The 25,427-nt window shown below is 35.7% G+C and overlaps 4 protein-coding genes across 5 annotated transcripts; 3 read left to right on the top strand and 1 right to left on the bottom strand.

Moving 5' to 3' along the window:
* The first annotated feature begins 90 nt into the window (after positions 1-90).
* LOC143466263 (ankyrin repeat domain-containing protein 40-like) lies at positions 91-5,277 on the top strand. The gene is given in 5 exon segments (XM_076964921.1): positions 91-259; positions 2,365-2,519; positions 2,741-2,886; positions 4,097-4,216; positions 4,503-5,277. Coding segments are annotated over 4 exon segments (792 nt in total). The 5' UTR covers positions 91-259; positions 2,365-2,412; the 3' UTR covers positions 4,922-5,277.
* LOC143466261 (histone deacetylase 8-like) lies at positions 276-2,411 on the top strand. Its single transcript, XM_076964917.1, has one exon. The coding sequence runs from the start codon at positions 951-953 to the stop codon at positions 2,076-2,078; it is 1,128 nt and encodes a 375-aa protein (XP_076821032.1). The 5' UTR covers positions 276-950; the 3' UTR covers positions 2,079-2,411.
* Positions 5,278-6,057: 780 nt separating the features above from the next.
* LOC143466260 (putative sodium-coupled neutral amino acid transporter 6) lies at positions 6,058-12,957 on the bottom strand. The gene is made up of 12 exons (XM_076964916.1): positions 12,715-12,957; positions 10,746-10,931; positions 10,402-10,568; positions 9,676-9,757; positions 9,436-9,577; positions 9,271-9,322; positions 7,745-7,905; positions 7,343-7,523; positions 7,151-7,275; positions 6,964-7,054; positions 6,471-6,619; positions 6,058-6,355 (listed from the first exon to the last, which is right to left on the bottom strand). The coding sequence occupies exons 1-12, from the start codon at positions 12,744-12,746 to the stop codon at positions 6,278-6,280; spliced, it is 1,446 nt and encodes a 481-aa protein (XP_076821031.1). The 5' UTR covers positions 12,747-12,957; the 3' UTR covers positions 6,058-6,277.
* A 4,046-nt stretch (positions 12,958-17,003) lies between these two features.
* LOC143465126 (sodium-dependent glucose transporter 1-like) lies at positions 17,004-21,932 on the top strand. Of its 2 annotated transcripts, none has more exons than XM_076963294.1 (12): positions 17,004-17,333; positions 17,430-17,610; positions 17,844-17,960; positions 18,159-18,266; positions 18,352-18,464; positions 18,575-18,671; positions 18,751-18,938; positions 19,657-19,794; positions 20,028-20,121; positions 20,248-20,381; positions 20,511-20,681; positions 21,531-21,932. In XM_076963294.1, exons 1-12 carry the CDS (start codon positions 17,274-17,276, stop codon positions 21,552-21,554), a joined length of 1,425 nt encoding a protein of 474 aa, XP_076819409.1. In that variant the 5' UTR covers positions 17,004-17,273; the 3' UTR covers positions 21,555-21,932. The 2 variants fall into 2 exon arrangements, with proteins under 2 accessions (XP_076819409.1, XP_076819410.1); XM_076963295.1 differs by having other exon boundaries at positions 17,005-17,333; positions 18,578-18,671.
* The last annotated feature ends 3,495 nt before the right edge of the window (positions 21,933-25,427 follow it).

Here is a 25,427-nt window from a genome sequence, read left to right as displayed (position 1 = left end):
AAGTTTTTATTTGGCGGGAAAACTGTCAATTATAATTGGGTACGTTTACAGATGTCAGTCATATGTATGACACGTTTGTTCTCTAAGTAAATCGTGCTGTCCTCAGTTTCAATATGAAAAATAGAGCCATTTTCTTCTTTATGTTTACCAATATTTTAATGACCTGAGTCACATTTTTTCGTGACTTGACCAGGAGTCAGAGACCAAAATGATTCAAGTCACGTTATTACAGTCATGATAGCAAAATACAAAGCTGCAGGTAACAAAATCGAATATGTTTTTTTAAATCTACACTTTTTAAGGTAATCAACTAATCATAAGTCTGGTTCCGTACTTACTTGCAAAGACAGCCATGACTCAACTGAACATGTTACTTGACTTGACATGAACCAAAAAATGTGACTTGGTTAGAACACTGATGTTAAATGCCGATTTACTTCAAAATCAACTATGAACTCATTATCTTTTGCTCATAAATTACCTAAATGTTAAAGTCAAATTAATTCCATTTTGTTGAAAGTTAAAGAACGAATAGAATAATGAAAATGTATCAATAAAATGTAGTGTTAATAATTAATACTATACATGTAAACTTTGTAGCCTTTGGTTAAAATAAACTTTAATTGATATGAAGCGAAATCCGACAGCAGAGTAAAATATTAAAGTTACTCATATGTTATGTATGTGTATGACGTAGCCTAGTTACTTGATCGTCACAATTTCGCCAGAAAAAAGTTTTTCCTTCATAGCCAATTTTTACAGTTTCATGTTTACTTAACTTAAATTTTATAGTGTAGAAACTTAATGTAGCTTCAATTAAACTCAAAATAACTACCGGAGTACCGGTGATATCAATTTCTTTGCATGTCTATTCTTTCAATCTAACTTCCTATCATTAACGACGGGCGGCATAACCTACTTATTGTGAAACAATTCCTTTTATAATATTAATGTACTTCAGGTTGAAAACGCAAAAGAATATGCAAAAATCTGTAGCGTATATTTACAATAAAAGCTACATCAGTGAAACGGACAAGTTTTTGCCCACAATTCATCGAAATTTAATGGTGCATACGTTACTAGAAGAATGCAAACTCTTGAGTAAAATGATTTTGGTTTTACCCAAGAAAGCAACCTTGGATGATTTAAAAATGTACCATGCAACAGATTATCTTAAAGTATTGCAGCACCAAGAATGTGGTGACAATGAAGATGATGATATCTGTTCTGAGTTTGGGTTTGGCTACGATTGCCCATTTAGAGAAGGGTTATTTGATTACTGTTTGCAAATTGCTGGTGGAAGTTTAACTGCTGCAGATTATTTATGTGAGAACCACAATTCTATAGTTTTTCATTGGTTAGGCGGTTGGCATCATGCAAAACGCAATGTGTGTGCTGGTTACTGCTACATTAATGACTGTGTTCTTGCTATTTTGAGGCTAAGAAAATGCTTTCCAAAAATTCTTTATATTGATCTTGATCTTCATCATGGAGATGGTGTTGAAGATGCATTTTGTGCAACAGACAAAGTCTTTACCTTTTCAGTTCATAAATTTGAACTCGGTTTTTTTCCTGGTACAGGTGACATTAAGGATGTTGGAATTGGAAAAGGTTATTATCACGCTGTTAACCTTCCTCTTAAAGATGGAGTTGGCGATGAAAATTTCTTAAAAGTTTGCAAAAAGATCTTGATGAAAATAAAAACAGTTTTTAAACCTGATGCGATTGTATTACAAGCTGGAGCAGATGGACTAAACGGTGATCCGATGAGGTCATTTAACTTGACCTCACAAGGGTTGTTAAGATGTGTTGAACTTGTTATCAGCTGGGACCTTCCTACACTGATTTTAGGTGGTGGGGGATACAATGAGGCCAATGTTGCCAGATGTTGGTGTCAAATAACTGCTTCAGTTTTAAAAAAAGAGCTGCCTGAAGATATACCTGACAATAAGTTTTTCTTGGAATATGGCCCTGACTTTGAATTTAACATTGAAAAAAGTTTTAAAAAAGATTTGAATTCCAGTGACTATTTAGATAGCATCACTAGAATTATCTCAGATAACTTGGACAAACTTTAAGGATTCTTGTATATATAAAAATAGTAGGTGTTGACATACTGTATAGGCTACATTTGGATATTTGGATGAACTACGAGCTTATAAAGTTGTGCAATAGTTCATTTAAATCTAGTGACAAATTTTCGTAAGTTCCGATTGCAACACATCATAATTAGGTTGTGGTTGCTTTATTTCAAGCATGAAGTTTCTATATAAATTAAAACATGCAGTTGCCGTTTGCGTGATTATTATGTTGCTGTCTAACTTCGATTTTAAGTACAATTGTTTTATTTGTTTCTGTTTGCAGATGTATATATTTTTTGCATTCACCATTTGCTAATCATTCATTATACCAATGGAAGAAGACTTGCGAGAGGCTGCATGTATTGGAAATAATGCTGCAGTTATAAGCTACATAAAGGCCGGTGTGAATGTCAACTCACAGAATGTAGTCAATGGATGGTTAGTTAACATAAAGATTCAGTCATTTTCTGAACAAATTTCTGTAATTTATTAGTAACAAATGTTATCTTTAGAGTTCATTTTTAAGTAAAGTTACAAAATGTATTTATCTGATACAGAGGTCCCTATGAAAGCTAAATACATAAAAATCAGTTTTAAATTCTTATTTTCACTTAGTATAACTCTGTGATCATTTTTCTTAAATGTTGTCGGTTTTCTAGGTCAGCTCTCCACTGGGCAGCAAAGCGCAGCAACACAGCCATTATTAGATGTCTATTGCAGGCCGGAGCCGATCCAGAGCTCACAAATAACAATGGTCTATCTGCTCATGAACTAACCTACAATTGGGAGATTAAGAAGTTACTAGGTAATATGCATGTTGCCTCATAAACACCATAAATTTTTAATGCCTTTGCTTTTTGAGGCTGACATAGAATTTATTTTTGATGTGATTACAATTAATAACAAATTTGGTATCTAATAATATTAAAATACTGTGAAAGCTATTTAATTCAATTTTCCTTCACTCAAAACTTTTTACCACACAAAGGTACGGGTATATTTCTACAAAATGAAGTAGGTTGTAGGTGGGTACAAGTGATCACAATAAACGTGCTAGTTTTATTCACATTTTAAGCATTTCTAAAGCTGAATAGCTAATTATAATCAAGCAAATTTACAGCAGCAACATGTTTTCATTCAATAACAAGGTATTGTTTCCATTCAAATAATTCTGCATTTAATCCCTAACATTGTCTTTTCTATGCTGCCGGTCATGCAATCACTAAATTGCAACTTTCACTTTTATTTTTGTCTTTCAGTCCTACAAATCAATGATGACACTGGTCATCACAAATATTTTTCATGCCTTGGAAGTTGTACCAAGTCATAACCAAGTCATCAAACTCGAGCTGGAAGTCGAGTCAGTTGATATCTGAAACCAAGCCATACAGAACACACACATTTGCCGGTCCATGCATATTCCTAGACAGAACTTCATTTTAAATTATACTTTGATACCGTTGGACGAAAAAAGTAAAACTAATTTTACCTAATGCAGAAACCAAATCAACAAAAACTTACTTGAGTCGAGTCATTTACCTAATTTCGCCATTTACGTCATTAGAAATGGACTCAAGTTATACGTACTTTGGAATATTTTGCGCTGCTGATTTCAAAAAATGCTATCAGTTTTTACTTACCAATTGTAATTTTTGAAACAGAGCTGATACACTATGCATCCCGCTACCATATTATTTATGGTAAAAATATATGTAAAATTACATTTTATTGCATTTTGACTTACGCTTTTCAAATTTGTTTTATATTCTTATAACTTGCTTCAAAAAACGATAAATAAAACCTTATTGTAAGTAAAAAGCATAAAAGCTTTTACTAAGCATAAAAAGAAACACAATGAAACAAACATATGGTTTATTCAGTATATGATGATGAATTTTGAATGAATACTTTTCACTGTTCAAGTGTTTGTGTACTGCTTTTAGTAAGCTTGTAAGCTTTTACCTTGTATCTGTTCTTAAATAAAGTTTGTCATTAAGAAAATATTCTTTCTTCAGGTCACGAAGATGCAGAACGAAGAGCAGCATCAACCGACTTACGAAGTAATGAAACCGTATTTGTTCCGAACTATATGTCTCACCCTCAGTTTCCTCATGTTAATAATGAATCAAATGAAGGTACTGATAGTGATATTTGTCATTGATATTTTGAGCCATTTCTTTTGATTCTTTTCAAAAGTTTAATAAATTACAACTAATAAGGTTACTTTTAGTATAAAGTACTTCAAGTATGGGTGATTTTAAGAATGATAAATATGTTTTTAAAGTCCTCTGCTTTGCCTATGGGATATTTAACTGCAAATGTGATCTATTTATTGAAGTTGTACTGCTGGAATGCTGGCAATGATAGAATAGTTTTTAGTAAATCATTTAACTTGTGCCTTTTTATATTCATATTTTTAAGGTTCATCATCCTCTTACAAAAAAGTGACTCCATCATCATTGAAAAAGGAAAAAATCCAAGCAACATGTGGTGGATTTATATTCCAGCCAACATCTGTCATTCGAGTTGGAGAAAATTTGTTTTCTCCCTGTGGATTGCCCGTACACCCTCAAGAATTAATTCTTAAAGTGTGACTTGCAGATTCACAGAAAGGTAGTGATTTTACGGAAGTAATCATAGACAGAACAACTGCTCCTTCATTTGATAAGTTACAAGCTCTATTATGCATAGAACTTGGCCTCGAGCAAAGTTACCAAAACTTTATGGTTAGAAAATTACCAAACACTCTAATTCGAAATGATAAAGATGTTTCTAGACTGACTGATTACCAAGAGCTTGAGGTGATCTTGAGTTCTGTTTTTTGTGCCTCAGATCCCTGACACATTACAATAGTAAAGAGCAGTGATTCGAGTGCGCCTGTATTCTCGATTTGCGCGCGTACTGACAAAAAACATTTATCCTTTTTTGGATTTTGGATGCTCTTGGTATCAATAGAAAGCACTGTGCTTTTTGTTTTCTGTGTTGCAATGTATGTCATTAACATTTGTCATTAATAAAGATAAACTAGAACGTGTTTTAAAGTGGCATATAGCTCACAGATTGCTGTGATTGATGTTTTCAGAATAAGATCAAAATTTTATGATAGTGAAAATGACTCCTATTTAATTGTAGACCAATTTTTATTTTGTTGAATTTCTGAGCTTCCGTGTGTTTTCCTTGTCAACAACCATTTTTCTTCACGTGTTGGTGCAATGTAACCGTAATTCTATCAAATTAAAGTGATGCACTGCGCCTATGAAAACATGCACAGCTGCAGATGTATCCAAACTTGGACAACTAGAATTTTTTCAGCTTTTCCAGATTAAATTAGAAATTGACTACTAAGCTGTCACAAATTAGATTAAAGTTAGAGTTTAAAAATTTGCTAAAACTAGAAATTAAATTAAAATTCAAGCTAGAAGTAAATTTATTAAACAAGTAACAAAGTTGTTAACTAGCAGCTTTCCATGCACCGTTGACAGAATGTCGCAGATACTAGAATAGCTATTGAGATATCTGCATGCGAGTGGACAATCAATTAACTTAACGAATCGATGACTATCGCCATACAACTTTAACTGCATCTGTAAAAACTCGATCAAGTTTTTGTTGCTTGACATTCATTGTAATTCGTTACGCGAAGGTGTTCCACGTTTCGTATACATAAAAATCCGTTGGATAAACTAGCATTTTCGCTAAAACCGGAAATTAGATTAGAATTAAAATTAGAGCAAACAATTTTTTCGCAAATTGTATCAGAATTATTGTATTGCAAATTATATGCATGGTTTTCTCATATTCGTTGAATTAGACACCTTGAGTTAATAAGTTGTTTGTATACTACGGTAAGAAGTTAGATAGAAATTGATTTACCTCTAAAGTCTAATGTGTTATGTGATGGAAATAAAATTGGTTCTCATAGTTTCCTACATACTTGTACTACTCAGTGTTTTCAATAACCATAAGTACACAAAAGGTGTTTAGAAGATATATGTATTTGCCTATGCCAATTGAGTATAAAAGCAATATTGCTTAAGGATTGGAGAGTGTCGTCCTAATTTGGTAAAAGTAACAATTTTGTCTTCTTGGTAATCATCGGAATCAGAAAATTTGCATTACATTGTTTTGATTAAGCGTTTTCGCCGACGATCATTCCACCAGCAGGCCAATACGATGCCACCTCGTAAAGTTGTCATTTATTTTATCCATTCCATGATAATCAGAGCCATGCTCATTACCATGAATCCAAAACCAATTACAACGAGGAGCAGGGGCTGTGTACAAGAAAAGTAATGTTAAAAAACCTATGCGAAGTGATCAAAACTCACGAATTTAATTTAACACAGACAAGTATGACAGAATTCTTCACCGCGCAAAATGAAGACCTACCACTAGTTTTCGGCTTGACAAAAGGGGTCCAGGTCCGAGGCGTAAGTAGAATAAAGATGGAAGTATGATGACCAGCATGGACGCGCATGTTGCTCCGGCAAATCCAAACACTTCTCTTATTGTTGGGACATAAATCACCAATATATTTGCTGAATAACAAATTTGAAACTGAGTGAAAATCACGTAACAAGTCTTGTATACGGAACGCCGCAGAACATTTCCACACCATACTAGTAATCCAGTGCGAACGTGAAACGTGGCATTATTTTTTTACCAGCATGTCTGAAAAAGGGCGACGCACAAACATGTATGAGCGTAAGTGTGTGTAACCAAAGCATCCTCAACCAATAAAAAGTGAAAATTCTTCATACGCCCATATGTTTACATGTTTGAGCGAACGCCGATTTTAAGATATGGCAGATTATATGGACTTAAACTTTTGAACTTTTAGTGAATCTTACGTTTTCTTATGCAAACTTTTAAGCGACCTTACTTGTTGTTAAAAGCACGATCATTATTCCGAGATGTGTAATCCAAGAAAACGGCTTATTCTCGAAAAACAACATTATCAGCGATTTTCTGGCCTGAAACAAGAAATCTATTGATAAATGTTTTCGGCTAAAACAGCATCTCACACACTTTACATTTCTTATATATGCGAAATGCACTTCCCTACATACCGGGTAATGCAGAAGTGGAGTGGAAAATATGACACAGCATAGCACCATAAGCCTGGAAATGAGAATAACTATGTTCGTTGGGTCGTAGGCGCTGTACATGAGCAGCAATTCTGGGCCGACTGCACCTAAAGGAAAGATATTGTTCAAACTACCTTATAACAGACACAAAGCAATGTTAGACATAATACTTACTGTAAAATGTGAGGTAGCCGAACAGGGCAGCTAAAAAGTAAAGGACAAAAACGTTGAGGATGGAGATAACCGCAACTTTGTGCATTCGCTTCGCCGTGGGGTTGGTGAGTTCGGTGTAAATTGGAAGCACTGATGCATGGCATTGAAATGCAAACACCATCGTTGGAATTGCGTAAGCGCTCTGGGAAGAGTCACGCATTGTCACGTTTGTTATTTTTGAACGATTTTTTCAAAATACTGCAAATTTACTACCCGCACAATAGCCTTTGGGCATAAAATCTTTTTCGTTTCAAATTTAAACAAAGCAGACTTCGTTTTGTAAACATATATGATAATGTATATAACAAAGGTTTTTTCGAATAAACTCCAAACAGCTGTCGTTATTTTCAATGTAAACTATACCAAGGAGTTCCAGGTAATTATTTTGGCGTCACATGTTTGATGTGCCAGGCCTTCCTCGAATTCCCGGTGAATGTCTGACGTTTGTGAAGAGCACGTCTCGTTATGGTTGTGGTAATCTTCAGTGACACCCACTGCGTCATCACTTGTGTTTGTTGAAATCTCTGTTTCAAATAATAGTTGTAAACATAATATTTACCAAGTGGCGTGCTCTGGAATTAATCATGTCGTCCTTACTACCCAAAAAAAACTAGCTATAGGCCTACACAGATTGTTAATACTTTTACGTAAGCAGCAAACTGTCCGTAACAATCATGGGCAATGAGCAGTGGCGGCGCAAGAACTTTTTGTTTAGGAGGGCTACGGAGGAACCAGTTGAAAATGCGCCATGGCTCGCCCGGATTATAGGCTGCCTCAAGTATACGTCGTAGCTCGAAAGTCTACCGCATATCGCGAAAGGTAAATCAGGGCGAATTGAACAACAACATGCTTAATGACGTAACGTCTCAATTGTTACCTTTTTCATGGCAAACGTTTTGAAATTGGAATAATTCTGTAGCGTGTATGAGTTGTACCAAATTGAAAAGAATTCGGATTCGTATAAGGATGCAAATAAAAGATGCTGGTATTCGTGAGAATTTGGCCGTGCTTATTTCTACCTACTTACTTTTCTAAACCAAAGTACCCGGCGAGCAAACGAATCATGCCTAAACTTGTTACATTGTTGGTGAACAAAAGAAACAACCTATTAAGTTATACGAAATTACTAAAGTTTTTCGCAACCGTTTCACTGTCTTTGAGATCGATCATACGCATTCGAAAGCTTAAACGTAATGCTGTGATTTTTTACTTCAGCATATAATACAAATTGTATTATCCAATCCGAATCTCCTTCCCAGATTCGATTGGATTCGAGAGCACAACGAAAATGGTCGATATTCGAGCGTAATATTCGGATTCATGGTCGTTCAGCACATTCCTACGCTGCTGTAATGCCAAAATAAAAAGATGTTAAAAAGAACATTTCTTTTGTAATAAAGCGAAACATATCGATAAAAATGCATAAGCAAGCATGACAAACTACAAATCGAGGATCTTCGGGATAGAATCCTTAAACCGGGACGAACAAAAAACCTAACGCAATGAAACATTTTTACTGCTGGACTTAAAAGAGCTTGTTCTACAGTAAAAATGCCAAATATTTAAAAATTCGGTTGAATGATAATGGAGATAGCTTCCGATTTGTCGCAAAAGCCTGCACTAGTGCACTAGCGTGGTGAAATGTCTGGCTATGACGTCAGAAAATCCGGAAGAGATCGCTTGTTTAAAGCAGATTGTATTGAGATATGGCATTGGCAGGTTGCGTTTGCGCAAATTCGGAATTGCACCAAGTTAATGTGTGATAAAAATTTCAATTTTGTAGCTTTATAAATGAAAATTGGCAATGTATTCACAATATCAAACTATTTGGGGGCGCTAAAGATCTCTCGGCGCCGCCACTGGCAAAGAGAGTCAGAGCTAACTGTTACCAATGGTGTTGTTTCGAATCGGGCACGGAATAATCCAACGTTCTGCAATAATCTGGAAGAGTTTTAAACATATAATTCACAAAAGCATTTATCGTTAGAAGTATTGTTTGCTACCTACTAACTGTACAATAGTCACAAGGTAACAAACCACAAAAACATTCTTACCACTCCTGTGAAAAAGATCATGCATGCCATGGCAAAACCGCTCGTATAACCGAGAAAACCGATGTTTCTCGCCGCGGCCAGGGGCATTATGATAATTACCGTAACCATTATCGTCAGTATGTCCCCGTTTAAATACCATGCTCTGTCAATGAAAAGAACAGCTTTGAATTACACGTAGATAAGATAAAATAACTAAACTTGGTGTTTTTCTTTTGCTTCAAATAAAATTATTTCACTTACTCATCGCAAGGGCCTGCCCCGACCAAAACTCTTATTACTTCCGGCAATTCGTACTTGACAATGAATAAGAAGCTGCACATTGCTAGAATGATCAAAAGCAACAATTTCAGTAGATGAAGTCCCCTATTTACTGATAATTGTGCGTTTCCTTCTGGTATAGTTCGATTTTTTTTCTTAATGGTGAGGTTTTGTGCTGTGTGTAGAAAGCAGGGAGCTATTGATGGCATTTATTTCTACAAATAAAGTTTCTAAGACACAGAGGTCTCTCGGGAAAGTTATATAAGAAACGATATGGTATCGGGTCACGTGCAAATCAGAGCTAAGAAGCATTTTTGGTTTGTTATATGTACAATCGGTGTCTGCCCGGTTGATTTACTTCATGGGACATAATCAAAGTATAAGATTTTGTTCTGTACTTCGCAGTAAACTCCAAGTCTACGAGTATATTGGTAACCGAAAACAAGCGATTCGATCTTTGCTTATAGTGAATTTTGGATTAAAACAACTTTATGTGTAATTGGTTTATGTCTACGTGATTAATTAAGAAACTTTGCAAAAAAAACTTTTGCTGTAGAGAATAGAGTATAATCCGTGAGCATACTTCAGAAACATAAGGTAAAGTCAGTAAACTAAAAGATAATAGTTCATGGTTACATTGTATACGTATAATTAGACCTATATTTAAAACTTCAACCGAACTGAAATATATACCGACTGTTCATTTACCTCCCATCGTGTGGATAAATATGTTTAAAATAGTGACTACTTTTCCGCCTAAACCAAAGGCAGCCTTTCCTATTGCTTCGTAAGACGAATTTCCCGTGTAATCACACATTTCAATTAACAGCCTGATACTGTTAAAAGCGAGCACGGCGACGGCAACCAGCATACCCCTGGCAAGCATAAACATGGATTTGATCACACCCAAATACCTCACATATTTTTCATTAGAAATTTTAGACTTATGTGTAGTGATAGTGGTATACGAAGTCAAAGCTTCGGTGTAATGCAGATAGACGTATATACAGTAGAAAGCGTGCTAGCCCTTTCTTAATGGTCAAGGCACTTACGTGAATAACGCTATTCCCAAGTTGGCCACGGCGTTTGCCAAGCCAAGGATACCGCTGCCAAGAATGGCGTTCATTAGGTTGAAAATACAAAGTGGCATACTTGCTGTCTTCCCTTCATACTGACTCATTCGCCGCTCCCTCAAAATAGTTAGTTCCTCTTGACTTGGGCGGCCTTTTGAAAAGGACCTTAGTAAAAAAATTAATTTAGTATGTTTTAGTTAAAGCGTAAAAGCTTTTAGTTTGATCCAATTCTTTTTACATGCAACAGTATTTGTTGGTGGGAAGCGCAACATCTGTTGATTTACCAACAACAACGTTACCACTAATTATGTCAATGTCATAGTTACTTGACACAATTAAGAGCAAATTGTTGGAAGTTACTACGCATAACGAACACTTGAGCTAAGACAGTAGAGAATATACCGGTATTTGTTAAATTGATTAATCGGTACGCTTTCAATTGTCTTGACTCTTGACTCTTGACTCTTAACTATAGTTTGAAACAATTAAGTTTCAAATCTATTGCGGTAATGCTTAGCGTGAATTCATTTAATTTAGTAGTATAGCGTGTCGAATAACTTGCATATTTACACGGTTTTCATTTACAGGGTAATAAATAACAGAAAGGGTACTACGCTGACTGTCCCGTTTTATAGCATTTTTCCAACTTATGATTTTAAACACTCGGAAAAGGTGTATACTAGATATACGAGGAGTGTGAACATTAAGTTATCATGAAGGACGCAAAATATTTACTGTACAAACTACCACCTTTTGGCGACTTAAGCCGTTTAGAAAGTTCAAACTAAGCTAACATTATTGTTATCATTGTTAATGATTAGTCATTTTAAAAACCTGCTCCGTGGTACCGACGGTACGTTAATTTTTGTTGTTGTTCAATAGGTAAATAATTAACTGCATCCAGTTACGATGTGTGCAAAGAAACTTTCCTCATCAAGTGCTGAGACCAATAGAATTCGGCCCGGATTTTATAAGTATTTGTATAGTACAACAAATCAAAACCATTGTTTTGTTATAAGAACCTTTAACATGCGATAAGAGATACCTGTAATCTATCACACATTTTGCACTTTGTGTAAGCATGTTCAGAGACAAGAACATGAATATTGATAGCATGGAGTATTTCGTCTTAAGCAAATAGACGTTGCTGGTTAACATATGTCGATTTTTACAAGAGTCTTAGCTTAACGAAGCGTGTTGCATTGCGTCATGTATTCAGAATTCTAACTGGGTGCATTATAATGCGGAACCATACTGGACGCGAAACTACGAAATCGTAGTTAAATTGACACAGAAAGCGAACGCAATTTTTAGTAGCTACCTGTTTTTTTTTACATCCACGCCTATTCAAAGTGGTTAAAAGTCAAAAGCAGAAGTGGTAAAATATCAGTAAAGCATATTATATGCTATATAACAGTATATTATGTCATAAACTTATAAGTTTATATTACAAACAAACGGAGTGGTTGGCGACGCTTATAGTACCACATATAGTATAGTATAGCATAAGTACCATATTACAGTACCATATAGTATAGCATAAGAAATCAGCTTAGAAACAAAAATTTATTTTCGATTTTAAACGTCTGTGTAACGAATAACTTTTGTACGGTCAAAAAGCATTGGTAAGATTTTTCTTTTTAACTGTTTTTCACATTTCAAAACGTTTAAAGGACTGTCTGCTGTCACACACTGTATAGCTTTTCGCAGCCATCAAGGTTACCCACAACAAACATTTAAAAAACGACTTAACTTAAGGTTTGAGTAGGATCAAAAACCACGTGTAAAAGTCAGTACATTTCTTCAAAACAAAAGCACTAACGAAGATGAACTCAGCCATTAATGATTCATTTAGCACAAGTTTAAGTACACAGCACAATACAAAAAATTGTGAGCATTAGGTAATTACATTTCACATGCAATCCAAAATATACAATGTTATACGTACCCCTTCGTATATTTCATTTCTATTTTGCTCATTGCGTTTAGATTGCTTCGATAATTGCCAACAATTTTTCTTGACAGCCAGCGAATATTTTGTCGGTTGTATTTGCAAAGTTTAAAGCCTGACTGTGCTTAAACCACTGTACAGATAACACTAGCGTAAAGCAAAAATTTTACACAAAAATGCAAACAAGATTTTCAATGCTGAAAGGGACAGTTTAGTGCTTGCCAACACCTGATACACTGTCACGGGAATCATTTTACAATCTAAAGGCAGCTGGTTGCAGATTGTCTGTCATGCTACAAACACATCAGTCATCGCGATAAGCAACTGTCTGGCAATCTGGGGTATGCAGTAACCTATAATCCCATATAGTACTGTGCAGCATTAATTTTGTCAGACGATTTTCCTGTTCCTAGCTTATTTTTCATAACCTACATTTAACTCAACTCGCGTTGTACGGTACAAAAAATGCAACCATCACACGTTCGCATTGCCATCGCTTTTAAATGGTGAAAAGATTTGGTGTTGTTCCAGAATTCAAACAAACACTGTCACCTGTTTTTTTACGTCTTCTCTACCTTTGTTAGTTAAGGACCGTGAGCAACCTTTTTACTTTCTACGTTTGGTCTGAAAGTTGTTTACGGTCTACTCAGCGCATTGGTACAAAGAACCGTCTACGTCGTAGATTCAACGACATTGCTTACTTTGCGAATTTTCTTTTCAAAATGCTTGGAGAAACTTCCGGTTAAACTTTTCTCAACACTTATTATTGCATTAAGTCTGGTAAACAGTAGGCATGATGCATCCGATTTGGGAATATTGCAAGGCGCGCAATATTCAGTGCTAAGAAAGAGTTCTTTTATTTAGAAGAGAAGTTGTATGGTAATTTATCATAAGGTCTGTTCCATAAAACTCACTCTCGATTCTACCCACGTAACCCAATACCAATCTTTACTTCTCCTTTTTAGTTACATTTGTATTCTGGAAGTTATGGTCTGTAATAACCGATTATTTATAGGCTACAGCCGCTACGTCATAGCAATAGCTGGCTTAATATGCAGTTTGATAAACCCCAATTCACATCGCTGCCTAAAATTAATTCATTATATTGTTTGAAAAGACCAAGATAAGTTGGGTGAGTGACTCACTTACTATAGCAGTTCATTATATCATCTACTTCAATTATCAACACTATAGGTCATCTTTTCTTTCCTCCTATTCATGATGATGCTCTGCTTTCTGCTAATTTTGCAAGTTCGTAAGTTTTCAATTGTATTGCGTCTCCTGTTTCGAATGTTTTACGCATGGCCGCTCTTTCCCTTATTCAATCAACTGCAAAAAATGCATGACCAGTTTTTTTAGAATGGCAATGTATGCGTTACCGGTTCGTCGTATCGTATCGTATTGTTTATTTTCGCCATTGACTGTGAGGAACGAAAAAGGTAATGCCTTTAGACTTAGTAACAGCGTATTAAAGTAGAACGAAAGTATGTTCACACACAATCAGCAAACAGGAAAAAAGTGGCTAACCCTGGGGGGCATAAGCGTGTAAGATGTTACTGTGATACTATAACGACGAAACGTTAGCACTGGCGCGCGGCCATCAAGTTTAAGTTTACTGGAAAAGAGCTAAGCTTTTGGCTTGACTTTGCTTATGTGGTTTAAATCGGCTTGTTTATGTGGTAAAACGTCGGAATAACAATTACGCCGACCAAATTCGATACTCGGGGCAGGGTCGGATTAGCAAACTAAAACATCCCGGGATTTTTAGAAGTAGAGCGGCCCAGGCAAGGTCTTGCAGAGCACAATGTGGACCTGGGACAGAAAGTAAATTTGGTTTAAAAGCTATAGAAAAAAACGTGCTTTAAATAAAAATTGATTAAATAGGAATGTTTTAAGTTTCATTTGCAGCCCATTTACTTCCCAAAAATATAAAATCAAACAGGTTTTATAGCCAAAACTTCCACAACTCAAACTTTAAAGCCTGTGTTCTTTATACAGTTTAAAATAAGAGTTTATATGTAAACCGGAACACAATTTGATGGGCCATATCTTGCCCATGTGGGCGCAAACATAGCTACGGCGCTGTTGAAATAATCGATAAAGGCACAATCATTCGTAATACTGGTATTGTAACCAAACTTTTCCTTAGCCAGGAATCTTCCCGCTCTAACGGCTAGTCACTTAGCCGGTTTTGCCTTGTTAACTTTTAATGGCATTTTACTTAATAAAAACGATCATCTCTCACCAAAAACCGAAACGTAACTCTCCACAACCGTCGCCCAGCCGCGCACAGTACTACACCAAACAAATTCCACGCGATGAAGGAATCAACGTGGAACGTAAAACACGATACTAATTTAGCCTTTGGGGTAACTACGTGAGACGTCACAAGAGATTTGATAAAAACAGGTGTACAAGAACAAGTAAAAGAACATAAACAAGTAAAATACGGCAGACCGTGAACATGCATAAAAACAACACAATGCAAAGAAAAGACGGTGTATAATGTGGTGTCTACAAAACAGGTGCATAAAATAATCTCGTGACAGTATTACCTTAATTTTAACTTTCGTGTTATTACTCACATATCCTTTAAGGAATTAAGCGTAACAATGAATACCATTTGCGAATAATATAAGCCCCATTAAAAGTCGGAGGCCCGCTTGCCCCTTCTACACTGACCTGGGCGCAGGGCCAAAATACGTTTTGTAAATAAGAAATAGTTGTCACGGCAAATTTTCTCTTTCAAATATGTTTGTAAAATGTTACAAGTAGAAGGGCCTTAGAATTGCAATGATTTGCGACTCGCTCTAATTTTTTAAGAATTAATTTTTAACTAAGTCCAGGCGAGGCTACTGCATGCGATTGATCGGTGACGAAAACAAAGATCATTCTTGATCGTGACGCTGTTTAATTTTAAATGGATAGCTTATGTTCAACTCAGAGATGAAAGTCTGACCGAGCTTTTCTAGTCGGACTCTGGTTCGAGCTTAATTTTAAGGAAATTGTCGGACCGAATTCGCGCCGGCATTCAAACACTTTTTTACAATCTTATATGATCAAGGAATTTTTCGTTTCAGCTTATAGCAAACCGCTTGTTTTTCATTGCTAACAAAATAATCACAGTAGACATGTTGTTACTTCTATCATAGCGGGTAGTCAATTCGAGTATTTTGTTACCTATATTATACTTTGCAGAATAGAGTAGTATAGGAGTACTGCAGACTATATCTCTCACGTCTTTCATCCATTTGGTAAATTCAACTTTCGGGTTTTTAGTAGGATTTATATATGTGCTTCCCTATAAAAACTGTTTGACAAAGCTCAGCACAGTTTTTCAAAGTGAAATGCTTCGGTCAATTTCCAACATCGGTCAGAAATTTTTCGACAACTGTTTGTTGTTAACAAAGCTTGAGACAAATGTAGTTATGATTATGTCGTACTTACTTAATAACAAAACGCTTAATTTGGCCATATAAAACGTTCTACTGGGCGGCATGCGGCGAACGTGTCCGACATTTAGAAGTAGCGCCATTGTAGGCCAATACAATTTTAATTCCATGATGATTAATCACTCGTTTAGCGGCGAAAAATGCCATTTACAGTAAATAAATATATTTAAAATTTTGTATAATGGTGTACCTTATCTCATCGAATAGTGACAAATACGCATACAAGCGGCACAATGCACACCGGGAAGTTTCTCGAACTCCAGTGGAGTTTCAGCTTGTGGAACACTAGAAAAATTATAAAACGCTCGCGGCACACTTACAAGAGAAGAAAAGTTGCTTTAAAAAAAAATTATTCTCACGTGTTAATGCGATGGATGTGCTTATTGGATGGGTATGTACTTATTTATCAGCTATTGAAACGGTTAGAGGGCTTTTAAGTCGCATACGCCTTATTTTAAATATTTATGCAGTTCTTTTCCAAAATTCCAAAAACATTCGCGGCACACCTGAGAATATGTGGCGGCACATAGTTTAGGAATCACTGGTCTAAAAGAAAAGCATAATGGAACAACCAGCAAATCCACAACCATCTTCCTGAAGGAAACGCATGTCCAAGAGACCATTACAGACTTAAAAAAAACTAAAGCGTTGGTATAGTAAGCATGGACGTTTAACTGCAAAGTTATGTACAACAGCAGTGCAATGCATAAACCAAAACTGCTTCAAGGAAACAGATAAAAGACTTTTTCAAAAAAGGTGATACCCTTATGCAAACATATGACGTTACCGAAATTGTTTTCCTTAAAAGCAGTTAGTCGCTCTGGGATATCCTCGATATAACTTCCGCTATCGAACGACATCTGTTATGCAAGCTGATAGCTAATATCTGTTACAAGCTAGTAAAGAAGTCGTTGTCACGTTGCCAGTGTTCAGAATAAAAGAGCTGGATTACGAGTAGGCAAGATTCTTCCAGAATTTGAATCAGAACAATCCAAAAGAACACTTGATGGGGAGTTTATTCTCCAAATCTGAAACTTTCTGAATCTTTCCAAACGTTTGGGATCTGCTTTCCATCAAGTGACACAACTAACAAAGTTTGCGGAAATGTGGCCGATTTACTCCACTGTGCTGCTTATTGCGATGTTGTTTTTACGAGGAGCAACAGTGAGTTGGATGTTTGATGCATTAAAAGTACAGGAGGTTATTCGGCGACATTAGGTGCGTTCAGATATTTAATCATCGAATACTTTCATGTTGCAGACATATTACAGAGTTATTTTGGGACCGACTTTGCTGTACTTGGCCCATCTTGTTCACCAAGAAGTCCAGGATATAACTTTTACGTATCCAGCACTTGGTGGCGGTACAATGCTTGGTTCAATATTGGCTTCCTATGTTAATCGCAACTTGAAACAAAAATTAAACGGTTTATTTCTTCAAGGTCAGGATTTATGTTAATTGATATGAACATTTTTCCCCAAACCAGACTACAACTGGCTCTCATTTATATTAAGTTATATGACAATACTGTCAAGATATGATGCAAAATGTTGAAAAACCTTTGCATTTAAATTTCAGAAAAATGTTCGTTTGCTTAATTTAATTTGAGCAAATTATTACTAAAACTACTAATAACCGACAAAATTACTCTTTACGGATGTTTTTGTCTCCTAGCCGCCCTTACTTTAATACTGTCGGGCACAGTGGTTGCGGTTCCTTGGATCAATCAAATATGGCAGTTAGCTCTGATTTTTGTTGTAATTGGAATTAATATTGGCTACGTCATTGTAGGTAAGAAACTAAAGTTCTGTAAATGAATAACGCTTTGAAATTGCCATATTAAGTTTTGTTGAAGTGCATTTTGGTACAAAACAAAGACTAAGTTATTATACAGCAACATCCGTAAAGTTTTGTAGGAAGAAAATTTGTTTTTTACACTTAATCATCAGTAAAAATATTTCGAGCAGACACATATTTTATGGTTACTAGATGGCCAGTGTTTGGTACTTCGAACCTGGGATCCTAAAACTGCTCGTGTGTTGATGTATCTTCTTTACGTCATGGGTAGCCTGGGAAGGTTTTTAGCTCCAGCTGTAGGTAACTTATTACAAAGATTACCGTAACTTGTTTAAGAGAACGTCGTAATTATGATCACCAATTTTCGTCTTTCTACATCGCTTAGCTGATCCATTCCTGGCAATGTCTCATGAGGACAAGGCAGTATCGAAATGTTCGCAAGACGAAAACTTTGGGAATAAAACTGTCTACAGAAGTGAAGAAATTGCCACAAGTAAGGTAAGGATGTGATTTAATCATCGAATGATTTTGAAAAACAAGCTGAAATATTTCCTGCTCCATTGAGAATATTTGAAAATAAGAACTTGATATCGACTTAATTTTGCCAGCAGTTTGATCCTGCCGGGTGGTCGTACATCATATTTGGGATTGTTCTATTTGTCGTTGGAATTCTGCATATTGTGCTTGGTTGTATTAAAGCTGATGGTGAGTATAATATACACGACAAACGGTAGATTTTTAGCTATTGCTGTGGCTAACAGAACAACTTTTAAAAATTCACTAGAAAAAACTTACGAAGTTTTGTCTTCATCGGATGATGTCGTTAAAGACAAACAAACGGAAGAACCTCTTCGTGACGTCATATGGATTTTGATCCCCCTATTTTCATATTGTTTTTGCAGCACTGCCAGTAGCTTGCTTTACCAAGATATGATTTACGCGGTGGCCAAGTGTTCATTTTTAGATTTCTCAGTAAGTGAATAAGCTATTTAAAAACTTATAACTTACTTTCAATTGGTTTGGTGACACTTAATCACGCGACACTTAATCACGCGACACATAATCATTAATCGTAATTAATTAATCATCACTAAACATAATTATTAACCATTAATCATAATCATAATCATCTTGGATTAACTGTCCAAGTGATTATGTGTCGGTGATTAAGTGTCGCATGATTAAATGTCGCTTGATTAAGTGTCTGTACACCCTTTCAATTTAAAACTTGCCTAAGACCTGTCTGTAAATAATATTCAAGATTTCAGCCAGAAAGCTTTATAACGGCTAGAATCACTTTGATGTTTAACATAACATCATGTTACAAATATGTCAACGTTTTCATGCTTCGAAACGAAACAGCAGTTTTCAGTTGTGTTGCAATTAAGAATGGGAACTTTTCAACTTATGAGTTTTTTTAGGACCAAACAGGGGTGATTATGATTTATGACGTCACCACTTTACCCGGCTGCAACCCATTCGCTTCTTCTCCTTCAAACCACCAACACTTATCCACCCCTCTCTTTAGAATCGTTTTAATTCAGACCATGTTTTTTTCCCATAATGCGACTAAGCATCACTTTTAATAACGTTTGACTGAGCCTTCTCACAAGTTGTCTTAGTTACTGTTTGATGTCAGTGCACTTGGTTCCTGCACCACGTAAAATTCATTTGCTGTAACTAACCTTAGACTTCAGATGCAGCTTGGGTGACAGCAGTTTATTCAATTGGTTTGGCCATTGGAAGGTTTTCTGGGATTTTGTTCGCTCGTCACGTGAAGCCCAACTACGTTGTGTTTACGATCGTCTCAGGAGCATTGATAATGATGGTAAGCAAGCAAGTATATACCAACATCTAAGATGGTCTCCACATTTTCCCAAAGTTACAAAAGAATTTTCTATATCATATTTATTTCCACAAAACGTTTGATCACAAAACATTTCTGGTTAATTTTTTTGAATTTTCTTTTGTTTTTTATTTATGTTTGTTTATTTTTATAAAAACAGCACAAATTTTTGCTAATTGTTCATATCTTCTAGCAAACATCTTGGCTATTTGCAGGTATTTATGATTTCTGTTGCAAGAACTTGGCCCACGATCACGTGGATTGTGTCGTTCTTTTATGGATTTTTCAACGGACCTTTAATCCCAGCAGGTGCTTTCGTGATTAATTTTCAGGCGAAACCGATATATATTTCATTTTGAAGATATAACACGAAAATGTCTTATGCGTTAGTTATGTATTTGGAATAGTTAAAAACTAACTTATGGTTTGTTGCAGCGATAAATTGGATATCTGAAGTTATAAATGTTTCGGGAACTTATGCTTTTATTTTCGCACTTGGTGGTGCTGCCGGCACAATGTCATTGGTGCCCTCTGCCGGTGCGTTGTTTCACCTGTCCCCTTTTTACCCGGTGAGTATGGACACGATTGACAACCAGTTCAACATAAAAATTTAAGCAAACATTATACATGAAATATTGAATGACAGATAGCCTATTACATGGAGTTAGAATTACATTGAAACTTCCTGGTTATCTTAGATTTATCTTATGTGCGGAGTCAGCGCTTTCAACGTAATTTGCATTTGCTTAATTTGGATTGCCGCAAAGATGAAAAAAATAAAAAAATCTGAGTCGGAACACGAGTTAATTTCAAAGGAAACTCCTCAAGACACATATGACACTATCCAGAATCATCCACTGCAGAAACCGGTAAGATGTCAACATGGAAACGTTTGATGTGACCTTAAAATCAGGTGCTAGTGCTGGAAAAAACTAACCTTAAGCCAGAAATATGTTGAAATAAGTCCTCACCGGGCCAAGAATTTTTCAAACAGTTTCAATTTGCAAATATTGTGGTAAAGGTGTGTCGTAGATTTGACGTTTCGTTTGACGATGTAGTGATACTGATGCTTATGACATCATAATGTGAAATTCATTTGCGTCACGGTTGATATATTGACAAAGTACGACAGATACTTGATAGCATCATTTGTGTTTTCAGGAGTACTTAAACGCACTCAAGTGCATATCAAAAGTATATTCCCTTATTCAGTCAGTTAATCCCAACTTGATTTACAGTTGGTGTAAGTGTTCAGGTGAAAATGGATGCTACTGTACAGCTCACTGAGCTCGGTTTTGTCACCTTTCGTTAGTCTATACCGGTTATGCGGTATCGATATACCGGTACAATAGCTTCATGTCACCGGTAGACTAGATAAGACGAGACTGTCTACCATATATGTGCTGTAAGCTAAAAATATTTTCAACCGAAAATAAATGTCAGCTGCAGCTAATCAATTTGCAAGGACTCATTCAATTCAAACAATTTCAATTCAAAACGCGTTATTAGAATTAAACTTGAAGAGTGACAAGTTTGCGATACATTTTTGGCAATATCGGCTTATCCATTGAATAGCCTATAACGAAAACATTTAGTCTGCTCCTGTTTATACTTTCTGCCGAGTTGTATTTTGGTATAGGCTTAACTTGTCTTAGCATTAGTCTCTCAATTTAATTTAAATTCGACTGAAAATCTACTTAGAAAAAATTTTTTTTCAGAACGGACATGTCAATGGAGAATGAAAAACTCACTCAAAATCTCAAGCATTCTCCATCTCAAGTGCGATTTATTTGGATTTAAGGACAAACGTTGTAGAACAACTGCCGTTAATTTTTGGTTTTACACATTTTGTTTTGTATATTATCTCTAAGCCATGAACTTGTTTACGTAAATAATAATTTTATTTAAAACCTCACCTACTACATGCACACCGTATTAATCAAAACCAATTTGCCTGCCAAATTTAAAACAAATTTAAAAAAATTTAAACTGAAAGCTAATATGAGAAATTTGGCAGGCAAATTGAAACGCAACAACGAACTACTTCTGCTGTTACCGCTAGTCGATTTCTTTTGTTAAAAAATCGTAGAAAGGGTAATTAAATGGCATGAAAGATTTCTCTTGCTGAGTCTTTATCATTTTTGACTTGTTGACTATGCTGGAGGCAGCAAAAGAGACGTCAATCAAAAACTGTATCCAAGTGTTTTTATCAGCTTTTTTATCAGTTTTTTCAGGAGTCTTTATCAGCTTTATCTTTATTTATTCTTTATCTTTATCTATCTATCTATCTATCTATCTATCTATCTATCTATCTATCTATCTATCTATCTATCTATCTATCTATCTATCTATCTATCTATCTATCTATCTATCTATCTATCTATCTATCTATCTATCTACATTTATTTATCTTTATCAGAAGTTTTCATAATTTTCTTTCAAGGAATGTTTAATAAAACTTTGATATGTGACGACAATTCAAATAAGATTCCGAGAGTATTTTGATATTGAGTTATTTCAAAAAGGCGAAACTAGGTTTAATTGATGAAAAAAAAATCTGATAACTTCTTTGTAAACCTGACAACTTGTTGTTGACTTAAGGTCAACTTGTTTACACTTGTCAACACTCCCATTACTTGTGTTTCATAGTGATAGAAAAACTTCATACAATTGATACAAAGTTAGGGTTCAGGTCATATAAACCCACGTGGGGACTTCTGCAAATCCGTAATTTTTTAGGTATTAATTCTCAAAAATTACGAAGAAATCAAAGACCAAGAAGCTTGTAGACTGTATAACTTAAAATGAAGTTTGTTTGTCTACGAACGCGTTTGTTGCCGCCAAACGAAAAAAATTTTCAACAATTCTGGCTGACAGAACGGTGCTTTTGTTTTCTGTATAGCTCAGCTTCAGATGTCATTTGACGAGACTTGACTCGAGCTTTATTTGTCAAATGATTCGAGTCACTTCTTCCAAACGACTCCACTTGAGTCTTAAACCGTAAATGACTTAATTTGCGACTCGAGTTAGATGACTTGGTTACGACTCTAGTTATTAACAGTGGCAGACGCTTTTACTTTTGCTATCTTTTAAGTATTTACGTTCAGCCCGTTTTGTGCTCCAGTAAGCTATTTCATGTATTAACTTAAATGTTTAGTTTAAAGTTTACCATTTCAAACTTTGCGACTCAAGATTTCAACATAATCTTTGTGTAGAATAATATCTTGGCACCGATTTTTTATAATTTTCAAACATATGCTGTTGCTCTTTTGAAAGCGTGAACATAGACAAGTTGCAATAAAAAGTGTTCTTGTCAGCAAAACTTTCAACCCGGTACCAGAAATGACTGATCAACATTTTAGATCTTTCTGAACATTTTGTTGCGTAGTTGGTGATTTCCCTAATGTGTTAACGTGAGGTTAGATCAGAGGGTTCCACGACATATGGCCGCGGGAAAGTGGCCGCGAACAAACTCACCGGGGTCAACTGAACGTGACGTAAATTGACCGCAGACAAACTGACTGTGACATAAACTGGCCGGCGATCAAATTAACCGTCGATAAATTGGCCGGCGATCAAATTAACCGACGACAAATTGGCCGTCAAAAGGTCAAAATTCTAATTCACTATCTAGTCACTTCTGTTTATTTCAATAAACGTTTCAATGTGTATTGAAATAAAAAACAATTTTGTTAAAAACAAAGGAAATAGTTACAAACAAATATTTACTTTACATATCATATACTACCGAGTTTAAAATTTTGACCTTTTGACGGCCAATTTGTCGCCGGTTAATTTGATCGCCGGCCAATTTATCGACGGTTAATTTGATCGCCGGCCAGTTTATGTCACAGTCAGTTTGTCTGCGGTCAATTTACGTCACGTTCAGTTGACCCCGGTGAGTTTGTTCGCGGCCACTTTCCCGCGGCCATATGTCGTGCTCCCAGATCAGAGATAGACAAAAACTGAGAATGCCCAGTATTTGCTCAAATAACAGTGGAACACAAGTTCAGTGGAAGTAAAGCCTTAGCTAAAATTTATGCTTACTGATATTGCCTTTTGGCCTTTGCCTTAGTAAAACGTACGCTTTTCACGGTACTTTTCACTGTTAGAAATAGAAAGCACAAAGTTTCTATTTTAAGACCACCTAGTCTTGTATAGCTAATGTTATAAGTAAGATTGCCAGCCCAGAATGCAGAGTTTGGCATAGATGCACTCAAATGACTCAATATAGCTTTTCTTGAGCTTCAGTGCCGCATTTAAGGTGTGTTTTTTTGCACTTAATGTCTTGGACAGAACATTTGTGCACTCAATTTCAATTGATTTAAAGATTGACTAAGCCAAACAATGTACATTACTGTGTAATTGCGCACTTTCATTTAATTTTTGGTTGTTTGGCGCACCCACGATCTTGCTAAAAACGGCCATACTCTGCAGTCCGGTTGGTAGGTGAGTGGTTCAAGTGCAGGTCTCGTAAAAATGGGTTTGCACGAGTTTAAGTCGTGCAAAAACTTTCCTCATAAGTAATATTATCATACCATACCAATTTTGTGCACTCTTTAGTATATTAGAAACTGAAGAAATTGTTTAAGGTGGTGGATGATCCGACACTGTATGCAGAAAATTTATCCTTAGAATGACGCAACTCATTGAATGACAACTTACTGACTTATGATTCCCTACTGTTTAAACTCCAGTTACTGAGCTTTTTCTTTTATTTTTACTATCCTTTGAATGCATTTTTGTTTGGTTTGTTATAGTCTTGCTTGATTTTGGCACCTTTCATTAGAATTAATGGTTATGAATCATATCATACGATCATATGCTGCTTATGCTGTACTAGTCACTATACAATGGTATGTTCTTGGCGACTACACGACACCTGGATTGCATATTTGTAGTTAAGAGTGAGATGCTCTAATTCAGGGACGTCCAAAATTTTTTCACTGAGGGCCATGCACTAAAAAGTTATTCAGTAGCCAGACCATATATGTGTGAAGATCGCTGCTTCGTTTCAACATATTGAAGATTATGACGACCATTAACAATGGCATTGGCAGTAAAATCTATGTTGTAGCTGAAAATTCTAGGCCTAGGAAACATCGCCTAAAGCATTAAAAAGTCACAGAACTGCAGCGACTCAGTTTCCGCTACAATTCTAAAAGGTACCACTAAAGCAAGGTCAAAGCAGCTTTGAACTATGTAAGACAAAAATCTAGAAAAATTATTCCAAAGAATTCATTCTGAAAATGGGCGGATAAATGACAACAATGCTTCATTGTTCTTCGTGGGTGAAGTGATGCGATGTGAAAGATGTCACATAAATGTTTATCAGTGATTCTGATCTCAGTATATTTTGATTAAGACGTATATAACGACGAATATTTTTGCGTTATGTACTTGCTTTTCAAAAATTCCTTTGGTTCTATCTTATTTGATGCAACACATAACAGCACTTAACAGTTAACTGTACAGGGTATTGTGAGAGGTGGGACCATATAAAATTACAGCTTTTTATAGTTATTGTGATCCACAGTTGCTTTGCAATATCTGCTCAATGACATACCGTAACTTACAATAGGTCACCTTACAATTAATAGAAGCAAGTCAAAAAT

Source organism: Clavelina lepadiformis, chromosome 7 (genome assembly GCF_947623445.1).
Source record: "Clavelina lepadiformis chromosome 7, kaClaLepa1.1, whole genome shotgun sequence".
Classification (NCBI taxonomy): Eukaryota; Metazoa; Chordata; class Ascidiacea; order Aplousobranchia; family Clavelinidae; genus Clavelina; species Clavelina lepadiformis.
The sequence above is the reverse complement of the archived record's forward strand: the minus strand, read 5'-3'. Positions and strand labels throughout refer to the sequence as shown.